At 44.3% G+C, this 11,371-nt stretch overlaps 1 protein-coding gene across 3 annotated transcripts in view; it reads right to left on the bottom strand.

The window, feature by feature from the left end:
• Positions 1–236: 236 nt before the first annotated feature.
• Positions 237–11,371, bottom strand: part of LOC115156759 (SPRY domain-containing SOCS box protein 4) — a 110,713-nt gene continuing 99,578 nt past the window's right edge. For all 3 annotated transcript variants that reach the window (XM_029704421.1, XM_029704423.1, XM_029704422.1), the window contains one exon: positions 237–1,498. In XM_029704421.1, coding sequence (XP_029560281.1) covers positions 1,371–1,498 — 128 coding nt within the window. In that variant the 3' untranslated portion in view covers positions 237–1,370. The remainder of the gene's footprint in view (positions 1,499–11,371) is intronic.

Below are 11,371 nucleotides of genomic sequence, written 5' to 3'. Positions count from 1 at the left end.
GAGGTTACACAAACTGTCACAGCTGGATTTGAGGATGCCCTGGTTTCCCCTGAGCGTGACTGACGGTATAAACAAAGAGGGAGAAAAACAGGTAAAAAACAAATCTGCCTTCCTTGGCTTTTATCCAAAAAGAAACACACACGCACACACTCCCCCGTCCTCCCTAAACACACACAGACACACACAGCTGGCAGCCCAACCTTGATATGGAGGAAATTACCATCCAAGAAAACAAATGGCTTTTTCATTCACTTGGCTTTTATTCACATTTCAGATCTGCTAACAGCACTGCCCATACATTCCACTGTGTATGCCCCCGAATGGCCCTGGTCTCCCATCCAAGCAGGCAGATATAGATTAAAACCATCAGTGATTGTATAATAATAATGATAATAATAATAATAATAATTAAAGCAGCATCCGGTTTAAAAAGCCTTAGGGTGACAGCGCTGATCATCTCCCATATCGGTGTAGTATATTTACCTGAACGTAACCATGATCAATTAAAAAAAAAGAAACTACCTCATGATAAATAAACAGTCATCGTAACGTTATCGTCAGAATCAGAATCCACACTAAGAATAAAATATAGGGTACAAACCCAGAAATAAAAGTGACTCAAGCCTTCTAGAGAAAACAAAAAGATGACTGCTATGGTGTGTGGTCATCCACACCCCCTCCCAAAATGGCTGCTGTGCCATTTCTTCCCCTTGCATTACTTGACATAGATCCAGAAAAACTAGATGTGTAAGTCCAGAACTGGCATAGTCCTTTAATGGGTCCTTTAAGACAACGGGGCAGATATTGTATGTTACCAGTGAGCTACAGTGGGCTCCAGGCCAGATTGAACTGGAAATGGACCGAAACACATCTGAGCCCTGTAGAAAAGTCCTGTGTCTGCCTGCCGACTGGACAGGACATTGTAGGAGACTGACTATAGAGTATCCAGTAGCAGTGATATGATTTCAAAGGCCTCCCGGGGTATTTAGTGTGTGCTTTCTAGGCGCCGTTCTCACTCAAACCAGCAGATGGCAGTAGTCTCCTAACACCCATACTTCAAAGTGACCGTGGACCATACCAGTCCATGAAATAGGGGCTTCATTGGAAGAGAGCTACAGCCATCAATAATTGTAAAAGTCCAAACGTGTCAAAACCCCGAACAAAAGTATCAATCATCCTCTGGGTCAAAAACCTGAACACAAGTGTCTATCTATTCATCGCAGAGCTTAATTATCCCACAACGTAAACATTCCACTTCCGGCATCCGCCGTTGTTCATTCGACCCCCCCTGACATTCTGTCTATCTTCCATCACACTTAGTTCGCCATGGCTTCCGTCCAGATGGTCCCAGTTGGTGGAGCGTGGTTTGGTCATTGGTACTGCAGGTAATTCTTGAGAGACTGGGGTAAGGGCAGGGACTCGATCTCCTGGAGGCGCTCTCGGCCCAACGCTACCCGGGCGGCCCGACGACACAGGTCCATCAGGGGGAGGGGCTCCGCTGTAACCAGGAAGAGAAAAAGGTTAGTTGGTGGTTTCTACAATTTAAAAAAAAGTCAGCAAAATAGAGAATTCACATTTTACTGTTCGTGACAAGGAAACAGGATATCTGACAGTGTGACATGTCTGTAGAAAATAAGTGACAAGTGTCACTGGTCAAAACGTTTCATTTATACTCCGGTGGAATGTCTGTAGAGTAGTGTAGACTGCCAGTTTCCTTGTGGCACAGACATAAAAACAGTTCAAGTCTCTGCGACTGTAGCAACATCTGTTGTCGTGGTTACCGGACTGCCACAGCAACCAGACCAAGATGTAGGAGTTCTAAAATTCCCCAATAGAATAAACTACTTTTATTTCATCACACTGTGGCATGAAGATATTTTCTGTAAGCTCGCCATTACCTTGTAAATAATGATAATGTCAGTTTATTTTCCTGTAATAATGCATAAAAAGTAAGTTAAGAGATTGTCAGCTATAGTTAGCGAGCAACGAACCAAGACATTGTTTAGAAAATTACTTTTAGCTGCATGGCTTGCTAGATTGACATTTACTGAATTCTGTTTTAAAAAAGGATGGGTTTCTTGGTGTTAAAATAGAGGTATGCATGCTATTTGGAGCACTGGGCCGCTGATGTCATGCTTTATACTTTTTCATAATGACAAGTTCGATATCGGACGACAACAGAATGTTCATGAAGTCGCTACGCCAATTGCCTACAGATCCGTCGATAGACCAGCGTTAAGTGTATCAGATCAGTGCATGCATGCGTGCGTATGTATCTGCGTACTGTATGTGTTTAACTATGCATAAAAGAGAAGCACCCAAGCAATGTTGTAATTCACCTCTCCCTACCACTTTCCAGCTGACGCTCCCATCGATCACCTTTAGTGCCTGCTCCCTTTCACAAGGCCTTATAAATTACACGCGCAGCCCGGTTGCTAGAATGACATTATTGCCTCCCATCTGCCTAGACCCATTTCCCCATAAAGACCCTAAGCCATGACCCATACACCTACAGTACAAATGCGTTGCTTCTACAACCTTAGAACTTGGGCTGCATCCCAAAACGATTCAATGTCTTTGTTTACTGGTGTGTCCATTCACTCTTAACTATCATTATATTAAAAGTCTTGGGCTGCATCCCAATACCCTTGAGGTTTCTTTACTAGCCTCCTTTCCCTCTGGACTACTAGTATGTGAAAAGAATGGGTGTTATCATACTGATCGGGTGAAGAGGAGGAGACAAGGACAGGTAGCTACACCATCATGAAAACACATGTTGACATTTTATTAGTGAAGTGGAGCCACCTTTGGATAAACTAATTACAAATGCCAATCTAAAAAGGGACAGTGTTAATTTTCACGGTCCTGTTTGACTCGTCTCCTGCAGGTTTTGATGAAAGGTATTGTTGCTAGTGAATTATGAGTTACTCATGTAGGGCTGCCAACTTTGACTCAGATCAAAAAAAAAAAAAATACAAATAATCGGGGAGATTGATTACATTCTATGTACTCCTTTCAGTCGGGCATTCATTAGAATATCCTGTAATAGCTGTACTGCTCATACTGGAGTTGTATTCCTTGGGGACTCTAGGCTGAACTGGAAGGGTTGGCAACGGCAACACTACTTTCGTTGTGCATTGTAGTGTTTTGGGACAGCAACCTTATCTAATTAACTGAAATTACATGTTCTATTTCACCCTTGCCGTTAGCTCATACCGCTCTCCGATTGGCCCATATTCAAAACCTTTGACATCACACGGTTGGGTGGATGGTTGGGAGGGGGTGGGGGACATGTCCCTGAATGTTCTATTTCAACCTTGCCGTGAGCTCATTAGCTCATACCGCTCTCCGATTGGCCCAATAGCTCACATTCAAAACCTTTGATTGGCTTAATTACATCACACGGTTGGGCGGATGGCTGGGATGGGTGAGGAGCATGTCCCTGCCCATGACCTCTGTGACCCTTGCCATCAGTGCCAGTGGAGGTTGGCCCAGGGATAGAAGATGGCGGGAAACGGGGCGCAGAGATGGACAGCACCAGAAATATGGATATATGACGAGATGCTGATGTCTCTGCCTTAACAATGGGAATTGTTGTCCACAGAGCGGATTGGTGGATACATCTCGTTGAGTATTTTTTGGGGAATATTCAATGAGAGGTGTTGACATGAACCGCCCGTATTGAACGGACAGTCAGATCTGCTGACCTATACATAGACCGTCTCCAACTTCCAACAGAGACAACTCCGATATGAAGCGTTTTTTCCCCTCAAATTTGCCGGGATGTCACACTTATCAGTGCCCTTGTAACAACCTAAGAATTACGCAACTTCTATTAGATCAAATAAGCCTCACGTTTCAAAATAGCATTTAATGGTCATATCGACACGCTCTCACTGGCCCCAACACAAAAACTCCTCACCGGCTTAATAATTAAATAACTACTTAACGTGGACAGATTTGGGCAGAGATCGGGCTCTCGCTTCACTGCTCTCTCTGGTACCACTCATCCAGATAGATAGATAGAGACACAGAGAGACAGAGAGAGTGAGTGTATGGTGACATGCCACGTGCTGTTGCCTGAGGGACGCAACGCCACAGTCGTGCTACAGTACAGCTTTGACAAAGAAACCAGAAACTGAAACGTTGGCCACTGAAATAAAACTGTGAAACAGTGAGCACAATTCAGATCGATACCCATAATTGCTAACCCATTGGTCTCATCCATAAGCCACAAAAATGGAGAAAGAGCTTTGAAACGAACAAACAAAACGGGGTCTCGCCTCAGAGTTTGTTGAAGTGACTCAAATGAAGGGAACTGGCAGTTACAACATTGACATACCCATTTCTAACAGACCTGGTCGACACAGCCAGCGTCTCGCCCTGCTGTCCTTCTGTAGGAAAACACTCACCCCCACCAACCTCCCACCTGTTCTCCTACCAGCGTCGCTGAGCTCAAGGTTAACCCCACGCGTTAGAGACTTGTCCGTCTCACATGATACACTTACCCACGTGCTCAAAGTTATCGATACACGGTAATTCGTCAATACACACTCCCACACTTCTCATTAGACAGAGACGCGTCACATACAAACTACACAATACGTTCAGGCACAGTTCTTACCATACTGTGTTCCTGTAACAATAAGCAGGTGTTGAGAAAGAGTCGCCACCTCTGCACAGCGCTCTCTACTGCATGGCTATTAGGAGTGGGCACTTATCAAATAACAGTAAGCAAATGCATACCATTATAGGAGGGGGAGACTAACTGGGTTCAACAGATGCCATTATTCTAGTAAATAGAGGAAACACGCTATGAATTACAATGGGTGAGTAAAGCACTAGGTGATACAAGGTGGCACACACACACACACCGCCCGCCGGGAGTGTGAGCATGAGAACCAGCTCTGTCAGGTTAATGCTGAACCAGAATCTCAAAGCATATAAAATAACAAGGCCCTCGTTATCTTGGCTAAATATAGACAACAGGATAAAAAAAACGGATGCTAAGCTGGCTTTGCCCCCAGGTAATGGGAGAGTGCGCGTGCACGTGTCTTGACAATAAAAGTGGGTGCGGCAAGCTGAACGTGCACCTGAAAGCACAAAACACGGGTAGTAATGTTCAGTGTGCTAGCTACGAGAAAAAAAGACAAATACTTGGCGCTAATAGAAAGCATTTTTCAAGGAACACGAGGCACTTTCTAAAACCTGCCTAAGTCTAAACGGTATATCAGTAGTCAAAAACCCTGCCGATGAAAAGACGGTGTGGGCAGGCTTTTGCTCAAGCGCAGCACTAAACCACTCCAGATTCAGCAAAACAAGGTCTTGATTATTAAGCGGTTGGCAAAATCTGGTGTTTTAGTAGCGGGTTGGAACAAAGCTGCTCGATACTGTCCTCAGCGTAACCTTGCAGAGTGCAATCCGTCTTCCAGTGGTACAGTAGACCTACCATTTGTCAAGACCCCCTGACTAGCCAACGGAGGCTACTCTGTCATACTGGCACTAAGGGCACACAGACAGCGTCTTCTCTTCCCTCTGCCAAATCCTAAAAGCATTTCAGACGCACTGCACCACAGTGCGGGCAAGACCACGCCTTTACACTTGCCAAAAAAAACAAGGCGGCCAAACATGGAATTTATATTTTTGTTTTAGGATCTGTTTAGTTCCCTCTTATTGGTCTTTCATGCCGTGTTTCCTTCTGAAAATGGACCAGTGAAAATGCTTTGTACATCAGGATCTATATATCCCAAGATGTTCCAGATGTGTCCTGGTCTTTCAGGCGTACAATATACCAACGTATGGTTATCACATACTGTACATAGTGCTCGCTGTATGGTTTAAGCCCTGGCGTTATCGAAAGTGTGAAGTGCCGCCCCCCACATAGCAGAGGACAGAAACATGCTACAATGTCACTGTACCCTAGAGCCTCCATTCCAGTCTGCTTCAGCCAACTTGTCATCGTCTCACTAAGGCAGCAGAGCACAACTCTAGTCTATGCGGGCCACAGTCCTGCTGGTTTTCATTTCTCCCTGGAACTTAATTGATCAATTAAGGTTATTGACTGGCTAAAGAGTCTACAGACTTATCAATCAGGTATAAAAGGAAAAGGTTGAAAACCGGAAGACACTTCGGGCCTTCGAGGACCATCCGGAGCAATGTGTCACTGCTCTCCAGTCAACAATGAAGCATTGTTAAAAGAAAGAGTCTTCAGCCAGGTATTGAGGCTATATGCCCTATGAAGTAGAGTCTGCCAAACTCCCAAATACTCCTGGCAGACGGTTCAGAGAGAGTGCAGACCTGTAGACACCACTCCATCTGTTTGAGGGATGTGCACATTCCTGCGTTTGATAAGTCGTAGCATGCTTCGTCTTCATTTATGACATCAACTGCCCATTAGCTGGGGAAAAATAATAATTTGTTCTTCTGCAGAGAAAAAATAACTACTTGGGGGAGGCGAAGGATAGGGTTTTTCCTGGTTCGTCGTTATGATTATTGCTCAAGCAATTTCTGGCGCCCGGTTGACAAGCTGAGGGACTGAACATATCAGAAAAGGGGCACGTTTTGTAGCGAATCCAATTAATTTGAGCACGCTCAAAACTCTTTAGTGCTCAGTAGCGTGGGGACTTTTCTACAGCAGCGCCGGTCTCAGGAGCTTAGCGAATACGGAGAGTCACCAGTAGAACTGAGTCACCCATCTCTCTTTGGGGAGCACTAGATGGTTTTCGAATAGCTCTGAGGGAATGATGACAGCCAGGTTTCCCCTAAACAGCCTGGTAGAAGGTTCCATTAAAAAAAAAAAAAATGTTAAAGGCAGATGTTCTAAACTAGGACGTTCCGCTCCGATCAATCAACGTCTTTGAACTCCCTATGCTTGTCTGCTGATGACTTGAACGTCAATGAAAAGGAGACCAGTAAGTTAGAGAAGCCCTCACAAGATGTCATGCCTCAGTGGATCCCACTGGGAATGTAATCGAAGAGATCCAGTCCTGCGTGATTAGTGCAGCTAGTAGTCTTTGATCAAGGGAAGGATGGGTCAGAGAGTTTATCAAGAGGCGAGACACCAGACAGCTCAGGACATATTAAGTGGTGGGAAGTGGAAATACTGTACCACTGTTGGGAAATTCACAGCTCAAAAAACACCATTAGATAAAACTGTTTATAAAGCTACACGTTGCAGTATGTCGTAGCAAATCAGCTACAGATTTGCCAACCCTTCGTCGTAAGACGCATGAAAACACAGCTATTTTACACATCAAATATAGTCACTTGCTTTCACGGATGACAAATGACAAGAAAATATCCAGTCATTACACATCACTAGTCATTAACTATTAATTTGGTCCGGTATGATGATGGCATCAATTACCACCACAATTACAGTACATAAGTACCCAAGATACCCTTAGTGGTGACTCACAAAGCCATTATTTCAACATAACGGCAGCAGCATCTATTAATGCTAGCTGATAAACTAACGAGGCGAGTCAGGTTAAGCAGCTAACTCGTTTATCAGGCCAGGTCAAGTCTACTGTAGTGGGAGGGGAGCCACATCTGATGGAGCGCTTGACATGACACTCCTTAGTGACATGCGAATAGACAGTAGTTCACAATGGATTTATTGTCAGTCCCTTCAAAAGGCAGCCGGTGTAAAGTGCTTTCGCAGAATCCTGTAATAGTGTTGCCCAACTCCGGTCCTCGAGTACCCCCCAACAGCACACCTTTTCATTGTGGTCCCGGAGGAGTTGAATGAGGTTCTACAACAAAAATGTGTACTGCTGGGGGTACTCGAGGACTGGAGCTGGGAAACGCTGGATTAGAGGATGCTGCATCAGCAGTCTTTGAAGGGACTGACAATAAATCCACTGTGAAACCCTGATCTAATATGATGGATTTAAAAGGAAGAGAGAGAGAGAGAGAGAGAAAGAGAGAGAAAGAGAAAGAGAGAAAGAGAGAGAAAGAGAGAGAAAGAGAGAGAAAGAGAGAGAGAGACAACGGGCAGGGGAAAAGCTAGATGGACACTTGATCGATATTAAGATCAATTACAAATATGAAAGCACTGTTTGCAGGTGGAGGGGGGGGATAAAGTGAGGTAGATAGACTGGTAGGAAGGTAGAGACCCATACACAGGAGGTTTTCCACTGTGATAAGTGTGCAGATCAGGTGTATTTGCATTAAACAATCTGGCAGAAAGACAGAAGATCCCACGCTGTATGAAACCCAATCCTTCTCCCCTCCGCCCTTCTTTACTTCTTTTCCAAGGGAATAGAATCGCCAGTGTTTGATCTGCTAATAGTGCACCCTTACCAGTCATGGTGGCTTTCCTATGAGTCATACACATTACAGTACTGTGAAGAGGCACACACATGTTCTCCCCCGAGGCTACCATTAGCGATTAACATGGAAAAGAACCCACGCATCATATGATTTCCATAGCCTCCAACAGCATCCAATTCAATGCGTCCAATTGTATGCCTTTCATTCAATTCCATGCCTTTTGTATTCAAGGGACATACATACATACACACTGCAGCTACAGGATGACGATAACAATTGGACGCATCAGAATTGTTCAATGATTGCTTTTTTACATTGCAATTAGTGGGGTCGATCAACCTTCTCTGGGTCACCACCTTGGAAGAAGTTTGTTATGGATTGAATGTCTCCTTGACTTCCACTGTCTCTCAAGCTGCCTGGAAACGTAAACAAGTGGGAAAGATTGATGAAAACACAAACTGATGTAGACACTGATATGTAAACACAGACAGACATGTAGAAACACACAGTACCAGTCAAAAGTTTGGACATCTACTCATTCAAGGGTTTTCTTTATTTTGACTATTTTCTACATTTCCCCAAGACTGTTGGAAAAGCATTCCTCATGAAGCTGGTTGAGAGAATGCCAAGAGTGTGCAAAGCTGTCATCAAGGCAAAGTGTGGCTACTCTGAAAAATCTCAATATAAAATACATTTTTATTTGTTTAACACTTTTTGATTACTACATGATTCCATGTGTTATTTCATAGTTTTGATGTCTTCACTATTATTCTACAATGTAGAAAATAGTACAAATAAAGAAATTCCAGGGTTTGAGTAGGTGTCCAAACTTTTGACTGGTACTGTATATAAACACGGTTACTCAACTCTGCACCTTAGAGGCTGCTGCACTATATACATAGACATGGAATCACTAGCCACTTCAATAATAATGTTTATTCATCTCAAATGTATATACTGTATTCTATTAGACTGTATTTTAGTCAATGCCACTCCGACATTGCTCATCCTAATATTGATATATTTCTTAATTCCATTCTTTTACTTTTTAGATGTGTATTGTTGTGAATTGTTAGACACTACTGCACTGTTGGAGCTAGGAACACAAGCATTTCACTACAGACGTGTAGACGCAGACCCGCAGACGCGCGCAGACACAGACGCGCAGACACAGACGCGCAGACACAGACGCGCAGACACAGACGCGCAGACGCGCAGACAGACGCGCAGACGCGCAGACAGACGCGCAGACACAGACGCGCAGACACAGACGCGCAGACGCGCAGACAGACGCGCAGACGCAGACGCGCAGACACAGACGCGGAAACAGACGCGCAGACACAGATGTGGAAACAGACGCGCAGACACAGATGTGGAAACAGACGCGCAGACACAGATGTGGAAACAGACGCGCAGACACAGATGTGGAAACAGACGCGCAGACAGATGTGGAAACAGACGCGCAGACAGATGTGGAAACAGACAGGTAGACACAGATGTGGAAACAGACAGGTAGACACAGATGTGGAAACAGACAGGTAGACACAGATGTGGAAACAGACAGGTAGACACAGATGTGGAAACAGACATGTAGACACAGACGTGGAAACAGACATGTAGACACAGACGTGGAAACAGACATGTAGACACAGACGTGGAAACAGACATGTAGACACAGACATGTAGACACAGACATGTGGAAACAGACGTGGAAACAGACATGTAGACACAGATGTGGAAACAGACATGTAGACACAGATGTGGAAACACATGTAGACACAGATGTGGAAACAGACATGTAGACACAGATGTGGAAACAGACATGTAGACACAGATGTGGAAACAGACATGTAGACACAGATGTGGAAACAGACAGGTAGACACAGATTTTGAAACGGACATATAGACACAGATTTTGAAACGGACATATAGACACTTGCGAATACACACGCGCAAATAAACTCTACAAACGCACACACTGCCACCCACACCCATTACAACAGGAGCAAATTACTTGCAGAATTAATATTTGACCAGCTTCCCAGTTCTGCCACTGGCATATTTACAGAGGCAAGCTAAGGCTTTGAGGCTCTCTCAAGGACAAATGAGACTGATTCCCACTGTGGATAGAAAGGGCTCTCCTCTGATCCCAGTACATCAGTGCTAGCTACAGTATGTAGGAGAGGAACGGCTGGGGCTGATTATAGGTTTATCAGGACTCATGTAGTTTAACAGGACCAAGGCACTTTCCATTGGCCAAGAATACAGAAGCAGTCTACTGCAGTTTGATAGAGTACAGGACCAGCGACAGCTTTCACATGCTCATTCAATGGCTAAAGTTTCCTGCAGATCCCGTGGGAAATCCCCATATTGTAGCGTTAGCATTATGCTAACTATTCAAAATTCTACATTTCTGGGGAAACTTGCTTAAGTGCAGTACAGTGTCAACACGTGGGTGTTTGTCGAGACAGATAATCCTCTTTCCTCGGTACAGTACAATACAGCAGCCAGAGCTAATGAGCTCTCACAAGCAAAAGCTGCCAATGCAGGTCTCTCTCCAATGGGAGTCATACAAAACACAGACACATCCAGTAAATAGTTAGACATCCAGTAAGGATGACAAAAACAAAGGTTATCGGATTGTAGCAACCACAGGTAGCCACGCTAACTGTACATGAGTGTACAAAACATTAGGAACTAGTGGTGCGCCAATATGACATTTTTGGGCGATACCGATATCAGCCATTTTCCTTGCCAATAAAAACGATCTCGATAACTGATTTTTAAAATTTTAGCTGCCCTTTTAAGCATTCTAGTACAGTTAAATTGTTAACACACACACACACACACACACACACACACACACACACACACACACACACACACGGTCTAAGGCACTGCATCTCATTGCAAGCGGCATCACTACAGTCCCTGGTTCAAATCCAGGCTGTATTACATCCGGCCGTGATTGAGAGTCTCATAGGGCGGTGCACAATTGGCCCAGCGTCGTCCGGGGTAGGCTGTCATTGTAAATAAGAATTTGTTCTTAACCTACTTGCCTAGTTAAATAAAGGTTACAAACACACCACTGACCAAA

The sequence above is a fragment of the Salmo trutta genome, chromosome 21 (genome assembly GCF_901001165.1).
Source record: "Salmo trutta chromosome 21, fSalTru1.1, whole genome shotgun sequence".
Lineage (NCBI taxonomy): Eukaryota > Metazoa > Chordata > Actinopteri > Salmoniformes > Salmonidae > Salmo > Salmo trutta.
This window is presented reverse-complemented; position numbering and strand designations above follow the sequence as displayed.